We start from the raw sequence: 23,662 nt of genomic DNA, 5'->3' as shown, positions 1-23,662 counted from the left end.
TCTGGTCCCCAGATACTGTCAGACTACAATTCCCATCATTCACAGCCACAATGGGCAAAAGGCATCATCTAGTAATTGCACTTATACTTTAACCTCTTGGGGGTGTGGGTGTGGGGGCAGAGATAAGCTTTCAAGTTGTCAGGTTCAAATCTAATTAGTCACTCTTCAGCTTATCCAGAAAGAAAGCAAAATCTGTCTTGATAGCCTTTACTACTAAAACAGCAGACAGACAGCTGTTGGCTCAATCTATTCCAAACTATCTGTTACTTAGCTTAATTTCTGTTGCAGTGACCAAGAATCATAGTCAGGGAACAGAGACCTACTACCTACCTGGCAAATAAGATTGCTACTGTACTAAAATAACACTTTGATCAGAGATTTCCCCCCCCCATAGATATAAAAGACCTGTACTAAGCTTCAATCCAAAAAAGGCCTTAAATGTTAAATTGAGAAATCATTAGCAAGGTATAAGCCAGGCATTCACATGCACCATTTCAGACAGACTAAAATAGCAGCTGTAAAATATGCCCCACCATCTTTGCTTCAATATTGCAGTGACTGAAGCTACCAACTTTAAAATAAGAGATCATCTAATTTCATGTTCAGAGTCTACAAGTAACTAACCTTGAGGATCCTTTCTATAATTTACTTTTTGGACTCAGCAAAATACAAACAGTAGCAAATATGTTCACATGTGTATAAATTGCAGATTTTACTGACAAACTACACAGAGGCAGTGCAATGAAAAGGTCATTGTCATTTGCACAAGGAAATGTTTGACTTCATGGAAACATCTGACAGTATTCAAATGTGGTCAAACAACAGGTAGACTGCCCTATATTATATGGGAATGTGACTTGAAAATCAAGTGGCTGCTGTGCTGTAGCCAGAAGCAAACTTCTGTTAATTATACCTGATACATGGGCTGCAACCTCTATTGGAATTTAATGATTTGGTCACTATTATACACACTTTTGTAACCTCTGAAATAAGTCACTGTAATGTACTCCATGCAGGGCTATCCTTGGAAGCTCTAGCTGGCTAAGAACACTGCAGCTTACCTCAAATAAAGGGAGAAGCATGCACCAATTGAGCCAGTTTTGCAGCAGTTGCCCTGGTTGCCAGCTAGTTTCCAGCTACCAATGATTTAACTTTTTAAAATCCTGCATGATCTGGAACCTGCAGATCTTAAGCAAAGCCTTTCTAGTCTATATGAAGCACCATGTATCAAGATTAAGGCCCTGCTCAAGTAACATCATTACAGGAAGGTAAGACATCAACAGAGAGGAATCTCCCTCAGGAGTGGCCCTGAGCGTTTAGGAACAAGCTGTCATGTAAGGCTGTTGTCATTTAAGAAGCTGTGCAATGCTAATCTATTTAAAGAAGTATTTCTCAACTGAGGGGTAGTTTTAAAGCTTACCACTTTAAAAATATATTTATAAAACATATATGTCATTGTTTTGCTGATTACTATTCTGTAACCTTTATTAATAATGCAACTGCAATGTTTAGCCAATTAGACGGATCACAGATTTTTAATCAATTAAGAAGCTGCCTTTTATAGCAAGGGTTAATTCTATAGTTGATTATTCACGAGGAGGTGTGAGCGGGAAGTCCATATTTGTTTATTTGTTGTGAATGTTAATGTTATTATTGTTAAAATGAATAAAAATCTAATTTTTTAAAAAAAATTAAGAAGCTGCCTCAGATTTTTAAAAACCTGGTACCAATGGTAAACCCCTCCTGTATTCTACCAAAGAAAACCACATGGCTCTGTGGTCACCAGGAGTCGACACCTTTACCTTTATAGTACATCAATTGCTACTTCTCAGTCCATGGGTAACAGATGCCTTCTTCAAAGGCATTCCTCCTCCTTCCTCACACACAGAAGGAATGCCCTTTCTGAACTTACACCTACTGTGACATGTGCATAATCTAGAAACAGATAATACTTCAGATTTCTCTTCATATACACATTTATGCAGACTTAATTCATTAACATTAATATTAATCCACTGCATTTTCTTTAACTGTAACAACCGTCATAATTTTGTTGGGATTTTTAATTGTATGTATTAGTCACTTTCAGCTTGTAGAGAGGCAGGATAGAGGGTTGTTGTTTTTTAAATTAAAGGAAGGTGAGCCATTTGTGGCAGTGAGTGACAAATGGAGCACCACTGTGCAGTACTATCAGCACCGCAGATACTTGCCTTTCCCAGGTTTCAAGAAAGAAAAAGGCCAGGAGACAGTGTACACATAACCACAGAAAAAAGTGGAAGATATATTTGTGCTGTTGCTTTTAGGTTACTAAATGGCATGTACCTATCTAGTCTCTTAGAACTCTGCCAACCTTGGTGACATAGCAGAAAGGAGTTTGCTCAAAACAACCAAAACACAGGCTATTAGTCTTGATGGGTACAGACTACCACCCAGCTCAGAGTCAGGCTACCTATGAATACCAGTTGCAGGAGAGCAACAGCAGAGAAAGGACATGCCTCCATTTCTTGCCTATGGAATTACCAGAGGCATCTGGTGGACCAATGTGTGAAACAAGATGCTGGACTAGATGGACCTTGGCCTGATGGATGGACCTGCTGATCCAGCAGGGCTGTTCTTATGTTCCTAACCATATTGGGTTTGTTCAAAACCACCATATTGTCTGTTAACTTTCCTGAAACGCAGGAAAACTGTTTGAACTGCAGCTACCACTGTTCTTTCCTGCTAGGGTTGGGGAGAATGCCATCCTATTTCCTTCCACTACTTCTATCTCAAACACAGTGGTTGCTTCAACACTTGTGGTCTTCTGATGACGTGAATTCTCTCTTTTCCTAAGGCTGCCTCCCAAAGTGACAGGAACAGCAGCAGCTGTGATAGAGATAGTTGATTTTATTCCATGTGTACTTTTAGTTGCCAGTATCATCTTTTTAGGCTCCCAGGAAAACGGGTGTCTGGGATTTTTACATCCATGTTTATAGGCATTTATTGGAAAGCTCCTAAAAATTGTAGTCTTTGGCTCTATTGCTTATGTGGCTAAAACATAATCATTTAAAATGTATTAATGCCTTAAGTTAGCTTTTTCCAAAAATAAAACCCATAATTTCACTTTAAATTATTCACTGGCTTTCCTGAAAGTACAAAACTCATTTTTCTTGGGGTCATATTACAGTCTTTACTTCTTGTTGGGAAAACACATGGATCTTGTGCCTCTAACAAGGATTCCCAGATGTTTTTGACTACACCTCCCATAATCCCCAAGCAAAAGCCATTGCAGTTTGGGATTCTGGGAATTGTAATCAGCATCATCTGGGAATCCCTGTTACAGGGAACACTGATATTGTGTTATAAGACTTAAATAAATGAGCGCACATACCACACACACTCAGTTGACTAAAGGTAAAGGGTGCCATCGAGTTGGTGTCAACTCCTGACGACCACAAAGCCCTGCGGTTTTTCTTTGGTAAAATACAAGAGGGGTTTGCCATTGCCTCCTCCCACGCAGTATGAGATGATGTCTTTCAGCATCTTCCTATATCGCTGCTGCCCAATACAGGTGTCTCCCATAGTCTGGGGAACATACTTTCTAATAAAATAGTTAGCTCAGACCAGAGCTCAGTATTACAATTCTATCACTGAAGAGCATCATACACCCGCTTCACATATTACACACGACACGCTGGGACCAGAATCTGTGGCTTATGCTAGAATTGCGCACTCACCAGAAACCGGCAGCCTGTGGTAGCCATACTTGCCATGTATCGTGTGATGTTGCCATAGGTACACTCAGAGATTCAAAATAGGCTGCAGGTTCCTGCTGAGTATGCACATAGTGACAAATCCATGTTTGTTACAGTGTAACATAAGATATCCTCAACACAAAAAGCATGCATTATTTCCAAACTTCTGGACCATCCAATATATATATTGCACTCCACAGCTGCAAACCAGTAGCAGTAATGAAAACAATAAATAGTAATGAAGCATTCTACATAATTCATATACCGACAACAAGGATATTATAACTGTGTCAGTTTTGCCAAAATCTAAAGCACCTACTGATGTTTCTTTAAAGTATACTGAATTACCAGCTTAAAAGTGTTAAACGAAAATACTCAAACATTAATGTCTCAAATAATAATAATAATTATTATTATTATTATTTTTACATTTATATCCCGCTCTTCCTCCAAGGAGCCCAGAGCAGTGTACTACATACTTGAGTTTCTCTTTCACAACATCCCTGTGAAGTAGGTTAGGCTGAGAGAGAAGTGACTGGCCCAGAGTCACCCAGCTAGTTCCATGGCTGAATGGGGATCTGAACTTGGGTCTCCCCGGTCCTAGTCAGGAAGAAAAGCCACCCACTTGCAGAATAGCACAATGATTTTTGTATCTTTACCAAGTGGTACAAATACAAAAGAGATGTTTGGTCTACTCTGCTAAAACCATGTATTTTTAAGAAGTATTATATCTGTATCCCACCTTTTAACTGTCTGAATAAAAGTAAGGAAGTTAAAACTGTACTGTTTGTATATTGATGTCAGGTACACTTATTTGTTCTAAATTATATGTGATGCATTTTATATTCTTAAAGCAGTAAAATGTAGATACAATAAGAAAATCCTCTATAATAAAGAGGTAGAGTGTGATCCCGTGCTGCCCGTGTGAGCACATGCCCAGAACCGAAGAAAAAGATACGGCCGCCCAGGCACGGACGGCCATGTTGGCCAACATGATCAAATTGCCCTTAACGATTCCCGCCGCGGCCGCTACCGCTGCCCGCCCTCCCAGCTGCCCGAGTCCTCCTCTCCCGGCCCCACGGTTGGCCATTTTGCCCCAATCGTTGTCCCGATCGTATCAAAAAAATTACTGTCGCGGCTGCCGCCGACCGACCGACCGACCGCCCTCCCAGCTGCCCGAGTCCTCCTTACCCTTTTAGGCCTGCTTTAGTCGGGCGATGAAAGTCCATATTTTGAAAGGGAGAGAGGAGCTCGCAAACAGAGCTCCTCTCTGTGCAAAGGCTCTGCCCGATCTGGCGCTATGGACGCAAAGAACACAATAGGCGTCCTTTGCGCCCAAAGCGCCAGTTCGGGAAGAGGCTTTGCAGAGAGAGGAGCTCTGCTTGCGAGCTCCTCTCTTCTGCACAAAATATGGACTTTAATCGCCCGAATGACGTGGGCCGGGGCTGAGGAGGACTCGGCAGTTGGGAGGCTGGGCGGGCGGCGGCCGCGGGGGCACTTGCATGGGCCGATTTGGCCCTTAATCATGGGGGAGGGCGGAGAAGAGGAATCGGGCAGCTGGGGGGGGGGAACGCTAGCGCCCGTTATTGTAACGGGCTAAAAAATACTAGTATGGCATACAGTTCAAATTGCCTAAAAATTCTGCTTTATTAAAAAAACAAAAAACACCACATCTCTACTTATGCCTACTGGGCAAGGATATGATTGCTCCTATGTTCCCTTGCACTGACAAAGGCCAAAGGTACACCAGTGTAGGGAATTTACAATGGCATGGCATAGCACCACTGTTTTGCTGATTGAACGTACCAGCTGAACACTATGAGTGCAAAGGGGGAAACAAGGCGGGCATGGTGAAAAGAACAAAAATTAGTTAGAAATCTGTGCTTGCTGAGGGGACAGTCCCACCCCTGACAGTAGAACACTGCACCTGTGAAAAAGAGCTGGTCTTGTGGTAGCAATCATGAATTGTCCCCTTTGCTAAGCAGAGTCTGCCCAGCTTGCATTTGAATGGGAGACTACATGTGAGCACAGTAAGATACTCCCCTTAGGGGATAGGGCCACTCTGGGAAGAGCATCTGAGGTTCCAAGTTCCCTCCCTTTCCACTGAATTCAAAATGGCTGCTCACCCCTCTCCCTTTGCTCCTACACCCACGATGGATGGCAGAGTTCTGGCTAAACCTGAATCACAGAACACCTCCAGAAAATTATAAGCCACAGAGGCAATTCACATGTCTCAAGATACATGGCATGTGGCCACATCACCCTCCTGCCATGTTCAGAATACTAAGTGTAAACGAGTAGGAACTATGGTGTTGGACTTTTAGCACACAACACTGCATAAACAACACATACCCAACAGCCAGCTGTTAAACACTCACCTTCACTGAACCCTTATGGTTGTCCCACCTCAGAAATCCTTAAGCAATCCTTAAGCAAATGTCTAACAGCAATCCCAGTTCCATTCCTTCACCTCACATAGGACAAAAAACCTTGCATGCATAAGCAATGGAGGGGATCCCTCTTGCTTCATAGGAGGACACCTGCACATTCTCCACCCCTCTCCTTGAAGTTCCTACAAAAGAAGAGATCGGTATACAAGTACCCACACACCCATGGCCATCAAGAGTCTTCTCCTCTCCTGAAATTAGGGGAAACTGAATACATGCCCCAACAACCTTCCCTTACCCAAAAGATGGCAGCAGTGCCCCCACCCCACAAAGAACACAGGGTAACAGCAGCAGCTTCAGATAGGAGTATGGAGGGAAAGCACCCCTGCAAACAAGCAACTCCCCACCCCACACCCATTTATGAACTCAACAGGATTTCTTTCACTGAAAACAAGTTCAGGATGAGAGTGTTTATGTGAAATATACTATTATTTCAATTTCAAAAATATGCGGGAGAGACATCACTCGCCCAGAAATGCACTTTGCCCCTTCTGTGCCTGCCCCCCAACCCCTGCCACCACACTTTTTCCTCTGGTACACTGGAGGACAAGTAGACTTGCACTCTGGAGAAAGGGGCAATTCCACTTCATCCATATAGAAAAGCACATATGGAGATACTGTGGATCTTGTGACATAACACAACAGTCCAGAATTCAGTAGAATTTGTGCATAACACAGCCCCTGGCAACTTTCCAAAGAACTGCAGCTTTGAACAAACAGTTATGCATACTCTAATAGGTTCTAATTCCAATATGGACTTGTGTGAGCTATGTGGCAGATAATTAGATTCCACTAACCATTCATCTTCCAAAATCATTTTCTAGGATATTGCAATAAGCACATAAATGCTGTTATTTGAAACATAAAAGGGTACAAGATAATGCACAATAAATTAGCACAAACATTTTTATCTACTCAAGCATCCAACTGTTTGCTCTCATCTTGCAAAGTATGCCAGATATATACTAGGAGTTCAACTGCACATTTCTGTAAACTAGGTGTCTGGCAGCAATTTTGAAACACTGTTTTTTCACATAATAGATGTCAAGACTTCCCAGTGCTTCTTGAAATAGTTAACACAAAAAGGGGTGATAGAACGATGTCTCTGACTCCATCTGAGCAATACTTTTAGTGCATTTTATTCCAAGTTATTTTGTTAAATGTTTAAAGCTTTCCTCTGACTATCAACATAATCGCCATTACAGCTTGCTGATACTAAAATCTATCTATATGCAGGCAGCACAAAGACTTCTTGAGCTCCTTTTCTTGACAACTGACCCTAATGTAAATCTGAATTAGAGACTTTAAAAGCCTAAGTGGTTTAAAAGTCATGTCTCCTGAATCCAGGATAGAGAATAGCAGGAGATCCAATAACTACTAAGATGTACTCTAGGAGCAAATATTACACTTAATAAAATTGAATGAGACATGAGAAATCTCATTTTTAAAACTGCACACGCAGATGTACATAGAAGGCCACACTTCATCCTATATGCAAGGGTCTGTACACACCAGCTTTGCTGTCAAATTCAATGCTAATTATATATTTAGTCGTTATTAGATCTACTATTCATAAAGTATGGCTTGGGAGGAACAAATAGTAATTTTCCACGTTTACTCATGCATGTTCTACACATGTACCAGTATATCAGCAACAACATTCCGATACAGCAACATGCATTTTGAACAGCTGTAGAGTCTCTGAGCTAATTTTTCAAACCTGGGAGCCTAAAATTAGATTCCCCAAAATAACTGACAGCCTTTGCTGACATGCCTAAAAGCAAACTTCAGAGGCTAACTTTATGCATCAGAGCTGCTGCACACAGAGACTAACAAGAGGGGTTATCAAGTGGCACACAGGTATCAACACAGACACTTGCTAAACTCAACAGTTCACAACTTCTGACAGCACCCAAATCTAAAAGCCAACTTGGAAAAGCCAAATACAAGACAGCCAATCAGAGAGCAGCTGGCAAGTTAAGGCCTCTCTGCTGTCTTGAGAGGAAGAGAAACCCTCAGAGTACTTGATTTCAGTCAGAAGATTCATACTGTCCCAAATATCTAGGACTGCCAGATCCCATTAATGTAAAGGGAATGGTCCTTGGTTCAAAATACACACTCATAGAGAGAACAGATAATCCCTCCATCACTACTCATATGCCTTCCTGAAGTCATCATCTTTCAAAAAGCAGCAACTTGAGGAAGTGAGATCACAACACTCTGTTTTAGCTCCCTTCTCACTCACTTCACAAACTACTTCTTACCCGGCCCTGAAGCTTACGGAAGTCAGATAGATACCATGTCCTCTACCACCAAAATTCCTCCTACCTACCCCTTGATTCCTAGAGAGGAGGAGGAGAAAAAAAGACACCACCGCAACTTAAACAAGAAGCAGGTGCAGATTTCCGTCAACAGTGCCAAAGGTTTGTCCCTACACATCTGGGACTTCATGATCAGAGACCTTTCCAAGCAGGTCTGAGCCCCAATGGTTCCTGCTTTTTCTAGGGAACACCAGATTTCTCCTCCTCCACGCCGACACGGAAGAAGAAAGGGGATACTGTCTCGTTGGGGGTCGAGGGAAATGCATTCTGCATGCGCTCAGGGCATCTCAGCCTACTAACTTGAAAGAAATACACACTATACATGCTCACAGGCACTTTCGGCTAGTCTTACCTTCGCAGGGTCGGGTCTCTGGCTCCGGCCACAGATGCTGCGGGGAGCGAATTGCTGAGCCCCCCGAGGAACCATTCAAGCCCTGGTCTGAGCCCACCACGGGAATTCGTCCCCTCCCTTCCTCCCTTCCTCACCTGAGGGCCCGCTGCGCTTCTGCTGCCGGTGGCGGTCGCTCTCGTAGAAGCCCAGAGTCTCGGTCCTGTGATGGTGATGGTGGTGCTGCTGGTGCTGCCCGGGGTTGGGCGAAGGTGGGCTCGAGGCGGAAGGCGGCGAACGCGACGGCGACGGCTGAGGGGCCCGGCACTCGCCGCCCGTGAAGCTGCTCCGCCGCTGCCCCCCCTCCGGCTGGAGCAGCGAATGTTCCGGGGCGCCCCGTCGCCCGCCATCCCCGTTTCCCGGGACGGTGGCATCGGAGACGCCCGCCATCTTCACGCGAGCGACCGCCAGAAACTCCGCTCCGCGCTCCTGCTGCTGCTGCTGCTGCTGAGGAAACCCGCCGCTCCCCCGATCTGCGTCATCTCCGCGCGACAAAGAACGCACCAGCCGGGCCCACCTTTCCACTGCGCGGGACCTACGAGCCGTCCTAGTAGCCATCTTGCCAGAGGCAGGAGAGGCATTGCCATAGCCCATAGTGACCTGCTCCTCTTTCGTTTTGCGGCCCGCTCCACCCTCTTCTTCCAAACCCAACCCAAAAGCTTTCAGCGACGCTAGGAAGAAAAGCAATCGCGGCAAGGGCCAAACCCAGCCTTTTCTGGCACCATTTCAGTTCGGTTAATAAATTGGTAACATGGCTGTTAATTCCGTTGATGTGTACTGTATATGTGGTGGTGGTGGGTAGTTTCTTTTATAGTATTTGATCCTTTTAAAATTTTGTTTTTAGCATGTGTATTGTTGTCAATATTGTAATTTTGTAGATATATATTTGTTTCTTATGCTGTAGTCCACGCTTTTGTACTTTTACAGGCTTTCCCCCTGTTATAATATGGTCCCTTTTAAAAAAACACAAAACCCCTCACCTTTTGAGCAGTGGTAATCATTTGATTTATAAGGAACAGCTGAAAGCCTTTGGGAGTATATTTAAAAGACGTGACTCACTCTATGGCCTTACCAAGCTTGGTAAGAGAAGGTTACATTTTAAATTGATAAAGATTCAAGTTTTAATTTTTCTATTATAAACTGTTTTATAAAGACTTTAAAAAGGGTGGGGCTTATACACAGGAGGATCAGTGTACCAATGTGCTAGTCAAGATAATCAGTAAGCTTGTTTTATTCTTTCCACTTGGTGATGAAGATTGGGATTGTGAGGATCGTAGCAACTTTCCATAAATAAAAAAGCTACAGGTTGACATGTTTCTCATAGTATTGCCCACCAATTACCCTCAACAGGTAACTTTGAAGCCTGGACCTAAAGGTCTTTGGAGGTCCCCACTCCCCTGCAAATTAAGCATCATCATGCTCGGCTTGGTGACCATACTATGTGGGACAGACTAAAGAGGATTTGGGGCAGGGCCTGTGGAGGCCCTGGACTTCGGCCCAGAAGTCCAGGGGTAAGAGTGCCTTTGAGTCTCAATCTATTTTTTTCTTCCTCTTTCCCCCTTTTTGCATTTTTAGGTTTCACATAGTAGCAAAACAAACATACAGGTGCAGAACGGGGTGCATTTTGAGGTTGCAACCATCCAACTATGCATACTTACTTGAGAGTAAAATATCCTATGTGTGGAACTCATTGGTTCTTTACTCCCAACTAAATGCATAATATGCATAACGAATGCATAATATGCATCATGCACACAATTTCAAGAGGGAGTTTGTTGGCCAGCATCAGCAAGCTTTCACAGGACAGAATTCAGAAATGTGGTTAAATCCCCTTGCCTGTCGATTGTCAGTAATTCTGGCTGCAATCTTATGGACACTTACCGGCAGTAAGCTCCATTGATCACAGTGGGACTTTTTTCTGAGTAGACCTACATAGGATCGGACTGTGCATATCCTAAAAAGGAGGCCCCAGAATCCTAGATATTTGTTGATTCCCCGTCAGCATCTGTATTTCAGAGTGCTTGCATGCAAACCTCTTTATACACCTAGATGTCTAGCAAGGGTAAAAAGAAAGAGATAATAGAAACAAAATAAAGCATTTTGGAAAGAGGATGGGGGTGGGGGCTTCTTTCTTTTTCCTCTAGTCCTGTACACTCTAATCTGCTCTCCACCTTTTTCTTTCTTGGCTCTTTCATCATCTCTGCAGAGCAGAACAGAATCCAAAAGATACTTTTGTTTATTAGCACTATTAGGTCTATTGGCATTTTTCTGTCTTCTAGCTTCTGACATTTAAATGGATTTTCATTTCAGATTTTTCTAACTTTTCTGAATTAATTTACCTCATCCAGTACAAAAATAAACAAGCCCTCCCTACTCTTACATAACAGCCCTGCCAGATCAGACCCAAGGCCTATCTAGTCCAGCATCCTGATTCACACAGTGGCCCACCAGATGCCTATGAGAAGACCACAGGAAAGAGGTGAGGACATGCCCTCTGTCCAGGGGTGTAGCTAGGGGAGAGGGGGCCGTGTTCGTTCCTCTCCCTGGTGGTCCTTTGGAGTGAGGGAAATAATTAAGAAAATAGGGAAGGATGGAGCTGGGGGGCCCAGGTTCTTTGAACCCATCCACTCAATTATAGCTATACGGCTTCCTCTCTCCTACTGTTTCTTCCCTTCAGCTGTTATTTAGAGATGCCTCTGAAGCTAGAAGTGGCCTATTTCCACCAGACTAAGAGCCATTGATAGACCTGTCCTCCATAAATTTGTCTATGCCCCATTTAAAGCCATCCAAGCTAGTGGCCATCACCACATTCTGTGGCAGAGAATTCCATAGATTAATTGTGCTCTGTGTGAAAAAGTACTTCCTTTTGTTGGTTCTGAATTTCTGTTCTCCTAAATTTCTCTTCATCAAATTTCCACAACTTTGGCTGATCTTATGTATTCCTAGCTTGAAATCGGTCTCAGTGAACACAATGGGTTTTCCTCATGCAGCTCGGGCTGTACTTTTCTTCTAAATTACTGGAGGTGAAAATACCATCCCTAGATATTTACTGAGAAACAGGCATGCAGAACTCAGATCACTCTGAAGTCATCTTGTACATTTTCTTTAGCTCTGAGGGATCACACTGCTGTTTTGATGCATCTTTAGCTCAGTGTTCTCTTTCTCTCTCTCCACCTTCTCTTTCTCTCTCTCCACCTGATCAGGCTCTCCATCTTTTTCTCTTGGCATTTATTAACACACACATTCCCTTCTCACTCACTTTGCACTGCTGTTTCTAAGGCACCCCCTCCTCAATTCAGTTTTAAAGCTATATAAAAGTGAATTGTATAAGTAAATTATGCATTGCATTAAGTACTTTCTTTTGTTTTTTTAATATACTGCCAATCAAATTAATTTGATAACTTGCGTTCTTTTAGTATGAGAAATTGAGAAAAAAATCTATCCAGTTTCACCACATCATGCATAATTTTACAAATTTCTATCATGCCAAACTACTACCTTATGGCCAAACTACATATTATGCTAAATATGTGATTAAGAGGTATGCTTACGTCTGACAATATCTCTTTTTAACAAAAAGCAGATATGGGGTCCCAATCTAGATCTAGACTGCATCACATGGGGAGGTTAACTCTTTTACCTTGCACCATTTTTCTTGCTAGACATCACCCCCCTTCGCTGAAGCTGTTATTTGCTACAAAAGCATTTGTTGTGGTTAGCTTACTTTTCAGGCTTCAAATTAACCAGAGATAACACATATTTCTAGAGAAATAATCACATGCTCCTCACCCTCTATAAATGGTACTACTGGTTCCTATACCTTGAGAGCTAAATGTTTACATGACTGCTAATATTATAATGCCCTTCTTCTACTACAATATATACCGCTTGTCAACCAAAGTTCTCAAACATAGAAAAATAAATAATACGTCAAGAGCATGGTCCTCTGTCCCCTAAGGGCTCACAATCTAAAAAGAAACATAAGGCAGATACCAGCAACAGCCACTGGAGAGATGCTGTACTGGGGTTCGATAGGGCCAGTTGCTCTCCCTCTGCTAAATATAAAGAGAATCACCACTTTGAAAGATGCCTCTTTGCTTAGTTAGCAGAGTTTATACAAATCTATGTGCACTGTGCAGCCACATGTGGAGTACTGTGTGCAGTTCTGGTCACCATACCTTAAGAAGAACAATGTAGAACTGGAAAAGGTGCAGAAGAGGGCAACCAAGATGATCAGGGGCCCCTAGAGCACCTTTCTTATGAGGCAAGGCTACAACATTTTGGGGGTGGGATTTGCACCCCTTACATACAGTGGTGCTCTTACCCCTGGACCTCTGGGTGGAAGTTCCATGCCTCACACCCCTGGAGCCCCCCCCCACGCCCAATCCTCTTTAGTCTGTCCCAGGTGGTGTGGTCTCCATGTTGTGGCCCATGTTGTGCCAGGCAGCCGAAAGTGATTGTGAGCTGTGCCAGGCGGCCACACATGACCTCTATGAGACAGAGTGGGGAAAAGAAATATTTAGGATGGGAATATGTTAATTTGCGTGTTGACATGTTTCTGCTAATGCATATTTGCATAAATATACCTGTTTTATATTCTTACAGTCTTATGAGTTCAGTTGCTGTTTGTGCCCTCAAGAATCCACATGTTAAAAATACTGAGTGCGTCATGATGTGTGTGTATGTAGGAGCGGGATGCTTAACTTGCAGGGGAATGGGGTGGCTCCAAAGGCCTTTAGGACCAGTCTCCAAAATTACCTAAGTGCTCCTCTGCTTACAAAGACTGGAGATGAATCCTGTGAATAAGAGCTTGCCTCCTTCCTTCTAGCAGCTTGCCCAGTAACCTAAATCCTGCTCCTGGAGATTCTGAGAAAGAGGCTAAAATGCAGAGACTTTAGGTCAAACGCAGAGACCTAGGCAACCCTATTTCCTCAGCAGTACTTTCATTTTCAAGGTCTGGTTTAACTCACTTCCTGTTTATACAGCTGGCCAGGTTTTCTGGCTGTCTGACCAGAAAGAACAATGAGGAAACAAGAGGCAGCTTCCGCTCTAGAATGCTCTGTCACAAGAAGCCAGGACTTCCTAAAATTTCAGACCTTTCACAAATTATCTTTGTAGGAAAACATTAGTTCGCCAGGAAGGAATAAGCAGATGTTTTTAAATGATTAAAATAGTGACGCCAGTGTAAGTAGTGTGCGTAACTACATCTGAAATTCATTTGTCATACCATGTTGAGAGTCAGAAGAAGGAAGAAGGGAACCAACCTCATCAGCAAGTCTGTCAACTTTCTAAGCCATCTGTTTATCAGGCAGCCAATTAAAAATTGGTTTCACCCAAGAGCAGGGGAAATGCACTTTTTGGATTGATACCATCATTTTTTCTAGACAAGAAGGATGTACACAACAGCTGCTAGGACTATGAGCAGTCAGGGGTGCGGGATGCCAGGTTTGAACAAAGGGGAGGTCTTCCTGTGAAGTTTCATAGCATTCCTTCCAGAAGAGTGTAATGTTATAAGAACAGGGCCAACTCCAAAGGGTGATGGGGCTGGGCATTCACCAGGGCCCATAGATCAGCAAGGGACCCACTGCCTCAACCATGCTATTATTATCACTTTGCGTAGAGTATCCAAGAAGATGAGAAGGAGCATAAGAAATTTATTAACTTGCATGCCCCAGCTCTTCCAGATTGAGGGAGCAGAGCAGGAGGATTTTACAGTGCTTTTCATTCCTGCTATTGTCTTGGTTCTCTCTGTCACCTTTATTGGCATTTTCCTTTTCCAAACGCTGAATCTGTGTACATGTTCACCTGTTGGCCAGTCTTCATCTAGCTACCGCTTATCAATCCTTCCTCTCCCACAACTCTATACAGTTTAGTTTCTTTGCGACCCCACAAAGTAAAATAGTCCATCACCCTGCCGTCACCTCCCCCAAGCTTTTGTTTCGTGTTTCTTTGTACCTTGGCTCACCTCTGATAGATATATAGATATAGATATATATAAAGAGAGAGGTTTCAAATAAGTCTGTCACCCTCCTCTCTTTACCTCTTCACCCTATTGTTCATTTTTTTAACACTCATTATAAGGTTTATGCTGACAAAGCTCCATTTTTCTTTTCCTGATCTAGCTTTGTACTCCTTTTCTAATATTGTGTTGCTCTTTCTGATTGGCTGTCTTATCATCAGTTGTTGGTCTTTCTGGATTTATATCTCTCTTTCCTTTTCTCCTGTTGTCTTTAATGATTATATTCTTCATGTATGAAACCTTAGAATCCACTTTGGTTCTTCTCTCATTTTTCTTTTATTCAAGCTGCTGAAAAAAACACAACCTGCCATTTCCAGATTGTACATATCACTCACATGCATCCTTGCCCCCTCCTTTTACTACACTGGTTTACTCTCTCTCCTCTACCCATAACCTTTTTGAACATTTTTTTCTGTATTGTGTTTTGCCCTTGTTTTTTTCTTTTGTTAGATTTGTCTTAATTGGCTTCTGTTTTCTCAGAAGATCTGGCTTAGCACTTTTTATTGTTAAATCACTTCACTCTTGGGCTCTTGTGTAACTTAATTTATTTATTGTTTACCCTTTGCTCCGCCAGTACGTTCCTCATGGCAAAACCTCCACTTATTTCTGCTTTCTTCTGCTCCACCTCATGCTCCTTCTTGTTCTCTTATTTGAGCAAGATCTGTGCTTGTTAGGAACATATAGGAACATAGGAAGCTGCCATATACTAAGTCAGACCATTGGTCTATCTCACTCAGTATTGTCTTCACAGACTGGCAGTGGCTTCTCCAAGACTCTCTCAGCCCTATCTTGGAAATGCTGCCAGGGAGGGAACTTGAAACCTTCTGCTCTAACCAGAGCGGCTCCATCCCCTGAGGGGAATACCTTATAGTACTCACACTTCTAGTCTCCCTTTCATATGCAACCAGGGCAGACCCTGCTTAGCTAAGGCAAGTGGACTTCCTTTAAAATGTGGAAGCCTTGCCCAAATCAGGAAGACAAAAAGAAGCATACTTTCTGGCAAGACTAAATGTACACTGATGACAAGGCAAACAAAAAAAGATTGCTAAAAAGATTAAGACCAACAAAGCCATAAAAACAATCTCTAGCAGGAAAACAGCCAGGGACGTGGCTAGACTGTTGAACAAAAAGGGAGTGTTACAGGGGGACAAGGAGATTTCAGAAAGGCTGTATTAGTGCTTTGCATCAACATTCACTGCAGAAGATGTTGGACAGATGGGTGAATGAGCAACAAAATGGCCAATCAGGTTTGATGTAAGCAGTGTAAAGTGATGCACATTAGAGCAAAAACATCTTAACTTCACATGTACTCTGATGAGATATAAATTGGCACTGGGACACTCAGAAAGAGATCTTGTGGGTCATGGTGGATAACTGCAAGAGTTCAGGCTGTTCTGTTCTTATTTAAAATGAATCAAGATGGATAGAGTTAAGTGGAAATACACCAACCCTATTATTTCCTAAGAAATGAGCAGGGACAAGGCATTTAGTTACATTAAAAGTCTTCAGCATTCAGTAAAGAAGTTTGGAAATAGTTTAATTTGCATTTTATTCAGTCCATCTTGTCTTATACCAGGAATTCCTACACTGTGTTGAAGCACACTAGAAGGGTGGCTCCATTGGGGGGCAAGAGTGGGCAAATGCCCCCTCAGACAAGTAGTTTGCCCCCCCACCTGCCCCACTATTTATCCTCTCTAATAAAACGCTTGGTGTCCATCCGTGAACGGACACCAGGCGTGTGTCCGTGCCTCCCTGGCCTGTTCTGGGCATGCGCAGAGCGCATGCCCAGTTCGGCCGCGACAAAACGGACACAGCCACCAGGCAGCCATCTTGGTGGCTTCACCCGGCCGGAGAAAGAACAGAAGTGGCCGCCGCCAAGCCGGATAACAGGCGGCGAGGATAATTGCCACAGGAACGAAGGAGACCGCACCGGGGAGACAGGGACCAGACACCGGGGGCCGCGTGGAGGCCGTTAAAGCCTAAAAGAAAAAATGCTGCCCCCGCCGCTGCTGCCAAACTCCCACCCTCCCTCCCAACTTCCGATACCACCTTACACCGGCCCATGTCAGCTGGGCGAAGAAAGTCCTGAATTGAAGAGGGAGTGAGGAGCGCGCAAGCAGTGCTCCTCTCTGAACAAAGACTCTGCCCGAACTGGCGCTTTGGGCGGAAAGGACGCATGAGGAGGCAATAAAAGGACGATGAGGAGGCAATAAAACATTAATTAATACTAATAACTAGAGTCTCACATAGAGGCGTTTTTAGCTTAAGGTCCAAATTGTCAATTAAATCAGTTTAAGGCTTTACTGGGAAAAGGACCAAGATGTAGGCTTAAAGAGGAGAGAGAAGGGAGCAAGGAGATGTAAAGAGATAGGCAGTTAGTATTACCATTCCCAATCTGTCGGTGTGTTGGTTACACTTGCAGGTTGGGGTTCACAGGTAGGAAGGCAGCAGAAAAGCAGGAAGAAGAAAGGGTGAGGAGCAAAGTGCTACAACTTGAACCTTTGAGAAGCAGCAGGGCAAAAATCCAGGTGGAGTCTGATTCCAATTCCTGTCCCAATTCTGATCCCGAGGCCAAGTGGATAGGCCAGGGGGTTTTTGTACTCAGAAACATATCCTGAGGCAATGCATAAGTCAAGCACCCTGACTGCAGGGGCTGAAACTAGCGTGTAACAAAGAAGTTCATGTTTACAAGATCCCACTTGCTGCTCCCCTCCCTGCTGCACCGAACTGGTTCAGACCTCCTCATCTGACCTGATTCAGCGCCAAACCAGTGCCTGAAACTCAGTTTGTGCACATCTCTAATCAGGGTTTGTTTTCTTTTCTTCTTCCTTCTAAAATTCTATGCATATCTGCTCCTCTTCGTTTTTATTATTGATTGACATGCAGACTGTCTTGGTCTTTGCTCAAGATAGCACCTCTTTCTGAACCCCATGGATATAATCCTGCCCAAGCACAACCTAGTGCACATTTTCAGGGTGCCCAGTCTGTCCATACTTGATTACAGCAGGTGCCATAGCAAGCATTCCTCTCCCCCCCCCACCCCACCGAACATGAAGCTGAATGTAATAGTGATGAACACTTGCCCAAGCTCAAAGCTGAGAAAGGGAGTGGTGGTTTACATGAACCAATCAAGAGGGTTCTTTAAGGATTGTGGAATGCAATCCCCACTAAGATACGATCCTCCCCATCTCTGGCAATTTTTAAAAAACATCTAAAAACCCATCTTTTTAACCAAGCTTTCTCAGCCTTTTAAAATTTGTTGGTTTTAATTTTGTGATTGATTTTAAATTGTTGAATTCTTTTAACTTTTAATGTGTGTTTTAATTGTTTTATGTTAACCGCCCAGAGATGAAAGTTTGGGCGGTATATACATGTGATGAATAAATAAATAATAAAATAAATAAATAAAAGCTGGAATGGCTGGTGAAGAGGTGTATATATGGTACTGTATAGGTGAACTCAAAAGCCTTATCGGAGACCAGGGTATCTCTTCCTGAGAGAGAGAGGTTTCTTTCAGGTGCAGAGGAAGGCCAGCAGTGGCCCACTGCCACTGCACCCTAGCTCCGCCCCCTGCCTCAGCATCTGACATCAGATGCAGGGAGTGGTTAGCCTTGCCCCCTATGTCTGACTTCAAGCGTGGGAGCTAAACCATGCCCCCGCATCTGACATCAGACATGGGGGGCGTGTCTGGGGCGTGAGGCACAGTCCCCGAGGGCCAGCGGCCTGGGTTCTTTGAACCCGTTTGCTCAATGGTGGCTCCACCCCTGGTTTCTTTTTATGTTAGTGATCCTGCCTTTGGGTCCGAGCCAGTTATTCAACACAGTGATAGGAGGCTGGGGTGTGCCATACATATCTGAGTAGTTGCGAAAGCAATTAGCGAAGCTAGTTAGCTATTTTGCATAGGTCTCTTTGACCCGAGTCTGCTTGCTAGCTTCCTCCTTTTTTGCAAAAGAGAGATCAGGGGGGGTCTCCCAGTACCACTTGCTAACCTGACCTTGGGCAGTGCTGCCCCATGTTTGCTTGTGCCAAATGACCAAACTGCATAGTTTGCCAAATATGGGCATGTGCAGACTTCACGATTCCGTGAGCTCAAGTAGCCAAGATGGAAGTTGCAAGCCTGCAATTCCAAATCACATAGAGGGGTACTGTCTACAGCCCAAGACAAGCTGTTTCTGAAACAGCTCATGAATAAGCTACAGTGGCTGCCCTGCTAGGTCTAGCTTGGCCCTCAGCAGCACCAGAACATACATAGCTCTCTTTTTAGGGTGTTGGAGCATGCGGTATGTGCTCCACTTCAGAGCCCAGTGCTTTTCATATCCAGCCAGGCCACCACTCTTGTAGTTCTCCCCTGCTTGCAAATGGATGTGAGTCCTCTACCCCATGGCCTGGTTCAACTGTAAAACACCTGCATTTTGAATAGTTACAAAGAATCATGAATGAGTGCAGGTTTTAATTAGGGATGTCCATGAACCTGTTCCGTGTTCTATTCTTAGAATGCCAAACAGTTCCGGAACCCTCGCTTTAAGGACGGGGAAGGATGCATTTACCGCCACCGCCGCTGCCATGCTCCCCCCACCTGCGTGCTGTGTATAAATAGTCCGGCGGGGTGACAGTTCCTTTTAAATGAGGACGAGCTTGCTTGCTCCTACTTCCTTTTCAAACCTGGGCTTTATGTTTGAGACCACCAACCTGATTTCAGGTTCCAGGTTATGTGGAATTTGCTCTTTATAGCTGGGACTGCTGGAAGTGTGACTGAAATGTGATTCACACCCGCAGGAGGGGAGGTGGGGCAAGATCGCAACGATGCAGCAGCTCCAGCCAAGTGCTCTGGAGTGTAGTGGCTGATTTAATGTTTGATCTTTAACTAGTCTGGTTTTCAATTTAATTATTTTTATTGCTTTTACTCCCTGATTTTGGTCATGATACGTGTGGCCCATTTTGGCTGGGATTGCTGACTATTGCCTCCTTTTTTCATCAGGTGCAGGGATCAATCAAAGGGGGTCAGCATTTTAATAGCTTTTGCACTTAATTCTTTGTACTCGGCTTACCTACAGTTCAGGAAGAGACCTTGTCAGGAGTGTAACGCGAAGAGCTGTGCTCTGACTTCCCCAAGGCACAGGGAGGCAGACAGGAACTGGAAACCATCTGGATCGTCCGCTGCTCCCAAAGCCAAGGGCAGGCACAGCACGGGCACTTCTTTGCCCGCTTGCTAGATGACCGCTAGTGAGAGTCTCCTGAGAGGGAACTTTCCTCTGGCCATACAGCCAAAGAAGTGCCACTGTTGTGCCTGCCCTTGGCTTGGTGAGCAGCAGAGGAGCCAAGTGGCAGTTGGCTTCTGTCTCTGTCTGCCTCCTGCCGTCCCTGTCTGTCTCCATGCCCTGGAAAGGTCGGGTAAGATCCCCTGCCCTCCCAACAGCTCCTTTGTGATTCCTAACCCACTTTTCATTTGCTTAGGACCCTCTGGGGAGCCCCACCCCCACTTTGAGAACCCATGTCTTAATGCATGATTAACATCAATTTTAATGGGAAAAAATATGTATTAAAGGTGTACATTAATGAGCAAATCCAGTCTATTACGGTCCTTAGACCAGCTTAACATTTAAAATAATACTTTTATAATTTACACAATATTCAAATTGCTAATATAAGCTCTACGAAGTTTGGAACAAAATGTGCAGTGTCATGGAGACATGATGCTGCACGACGGGCCTGCTCTGGTGTCAGAAGGCAGCCCTGATGTTGTTGGGAATGCAACTGCCCATTCTAAATCGCATGGGGGCTGTCTTCTGTCTCCACAGCAGTCCTGGGGCACAGCATTACATGTCCGTAGCACTGCACATTGTGTTAGTTGTTAGGTGCATGGGGGTCTCCCCCTGCACCAATGTCTGCAGCTTTCCTTTGATGGGAGGGCTGCAGATGGGGGTGGGGTGGGGTCAGAGCCACAAAAGCTCCCATGCTCAGAGCAAACACGTGGAAGATGTGGTGAGTGAAAAGACAAAGCCCTAAAATGTGTATCCAATTCTCTTTAAAAAAAAACCCCAAACACCCTATAATTAATAGTAGGATAATTAGTTTATTATTTTATAGCTTTTTAAACTCTCTGTTTATTGACATCTCTAAGGTGATGTCCAAACTAAGCTTAAAAAACCACAAACGTATTCTATGCAGTGCAAACAAAAGCCATATAAAAACAGCCGATATGGGTGAATTCTCACTTTACAGCAATGCTCCCCAACTGAGTGAAGAAGCATGGTGTGTAAACTGAGCCGGCAATTAGGAGTGTGCGAGCTGGCTCAAATCGAGCCAGGCTCATGTTCGAGCCACTTTGGCTCAAAGGGCTTAGCTCGAGCCAAAGTGGGCCCACTTGGACTGGGTTTGGACCAAAGTGGGCCCAGTTTGAAATGAGCTGGCTCAGATTCCCCTTTGCCATTAAAGGATTGGGTGGGTGGGGACTTCTGTAAAAGTAGAGCAGGCGGGAGGGGGAGTAAAAAGGTACCTTAGAAGTGCTGCCACCGACTATGGCAGTGGCTCCTCCCCACCCTGCCAGCATCCCCCTTCAAGGCCCGGGCTGGTTCTGGCCCAGTTCCGGCCTCTGCGCAGGCACGGAGGTCACTAAAATGGCCTCTGTGCATGCCTGGAGGCCGTTTTAGTGACCTTCATGCCTGTTCAGAGGCCTGAACCAGCCTGGGATACACACAGGGAGGCCAGCAGTGATGGCGGGAGCCACCCCCGCCAGCTGGCCACCCACCCAATTTCCCTTTACCAGTAGGCCTCCGAGCCTTTCATACTGGCTTCGTCCAAACTTGAACCGGGTGCAATTTGAGTGTACACAGAAAGGAATAGAACTGGCTTTTTCAGTTTTGTGCACATCCCTACCAGCAAATGAGACTGCCACACTTTTTAGTAGAAGGTTTGTCAGGTCCCAGGGTCTGACCTGAAGTTTCAGAAACTGAGCATTCTTTTCAGGGTGACGGGACAGAATCAAAGACATTGGCTATGTTCACTGTGGCTTGAAGGTGCTTATCATTGCTTCCCGCCCCCCACAATAAATCAGTCTCCCTAAGAGACCCTAAGGCAACAGGCACAACCAGGTTATTTCCTTGACCTGCCTGACCTTTCCTTCCCAGACAGGCACAGCTTGTGCTGATTCACCTGTTGGGCCCTACTCCTTAGTTTCCAAGATCCGTTCTTTGAATTTCATGTTCTAAGTTTTAGGAGACCTGACAAACCCTCTTCAGTTCTCCACATTTACAATGACACATTTTTCAGCTATTATGAACAAACGAATCATTCCTGGGAATCTGCAGCTATATTTCTAGAGGTCTGAAATGTAGTAGAAATGTATTAAAAATTTAGAAGATCTAATTACCAACTTGTGTTTAACAAACAACAAATGGACTCACAATATACTTTGGGCCAAAAATGGCTCTCAATTTATCGGAGATGAATAAAATGTCCAGTATGTATAGTATCAGATGTTGTTAAGCATATGTTCAGTTCAGGTTTATTGCCATCAGCCATAAGTCATTGCAAATAATGAAATTACCTTTAATTTTAGATAACTAAAGCAGAGTCAATACATATCACATTTACAAACAATTTTAGAAAGGGTTGTGCCCTTACTGGAGGGCAACAGGTTGTTTTGGATTCCCATTGAACTAACGCAGTTACTCATATTCTTGGTTTATTTATTACACTAGCACAACTCTTGAGATTATTAAAAACTCAAGAAAATTAAATCACAGTCCCACTCAAGTGGATCATAAACATGCGCTGAATTTACAAGGATGTACCAAAGACAACCACAGGGCTCTGTGGTCACCAGGAGTCACAATGTCACACTTTACCTTTACCTTTAGTTCTGGTGAAGCAATTGTGGTGGTGGTGTTGCAGCTGCTTAATGTCTTTCCTTGTTTTGTACTCCTCTTCTTGCTGAGCCTTCTTGCCCTGGCCTTTGCCCTGCCTTGGATTCCTGCCACTGAGGTCCTTATTATAGAAAGCTGGGTCCATGCAATCTGCTGTAGCTCCTAGGTCAATGAAATCTCACCCCTTGCTAGTTTTGCAAGCAGCCAATCATACCTTGCACAACCTCATGCTGTGCTCTGTATTCAGAGATTATGCAAGTAACCTTTGTAACCCAAAGGTCTGTAACAGGACATGTTCTTTTGCATGCATTAATTAGAATTGCCTGATTTCTGTGTGGGCCCGGAACATATAATTAGCTAGAGAAAGCACATAGGAAAGCCCTCAAAAGAGCTGGAGCTGACAATCAACTGGCCTAATCACATTTTCTTAATTGCTATAAGCATCACAAAATAAAGTCTTATTTATACATTATAGTACATGCAAACTGTCTACAGTATAAATATGAGCCCTTCTCACATAACCCACCCCGCATGTGCTTACTGAATGTGGTGGGAGTGGGACCATGCCTTTTGGCCTCACCCCTGCTGGTTATCCTCACTACACGTGAGGATGAACAGTCAGTTTTCATAGGAACAGGCAGCGGTTTCTCCAAGGTTGCAGGCAGGAATCTATCTCAGCCCTATCTTGGAGAAGCCAGAGAGGGAACTTGAAACCTTCTGCTCTTCCCAGAGCGGCTTCATCACCTGAGGGGAATATCTTGCAGTGCTCATACATCAAGTCTCCCATTCATCTGCAACCAGGGCAGACCCTGCTTAGCTATGGGGACAAGTCATGCTTGCTACCACAAGACCAGCTCTCCTCTCCTGAGAAAGGGATCTCTCATGAGA

At 44.1% G+C, this 23,662-nt stretch overlaps 1 protein-coding gene across 3 annotated transcripts in view; it reads right to left on the bottom strand.

Moving 5' to 3' along the window:
• TAPT1 (transmembrane anterior posterior transformation 1) overlaps nt 1-22,848 on the bottom strand; it is a 95,910-nt gene extending 73,062 nt beyond the window's left edge. For 2 of the 3 annotated variants that reach the window (XM_053254965.1, XM_053254966.1), the window contains exon 1: nt 8,989-10,084. In XM_053254965.1, coding sequence (XP_053110940.1) covers nt 8,989-9,484 — 496 coding nt within the window. In that variant the 5' untranslated portion in view covers nt 9,485-10,084. Of the gene's footprint in view, nt 1-8,988; nt 10,085-22,762 lie in introns of those variants that run through there. The other variant, XM_053254967.1, reaches the window with a different exon arrangement.
• Between the last annotated feature and the right edge of the window lie 814 nt (nt 22,849-23,662).

The sequence above is a fragment of the Hemicordylus capensis genome, chromosome 5, assembly GCF_027244095.1.
Source record: "Hemicordylus capensis ecotype Gifberg chromosome 5, rHemCap1.1.pri, whole genome shotgun sequence".
Classification (NCBI taxonomy): domain Eukaryota; kingdom Metazoa; phylum Chordata; class Lepidosauria; order Squamata; family Cordylidae; genus Hemicordylus; species Hemicordylus capensis.
Note: the sequence above shows the minus strand (reverse complement) of the source record. Positions and strands in the feature narration are given on the sequence as shown.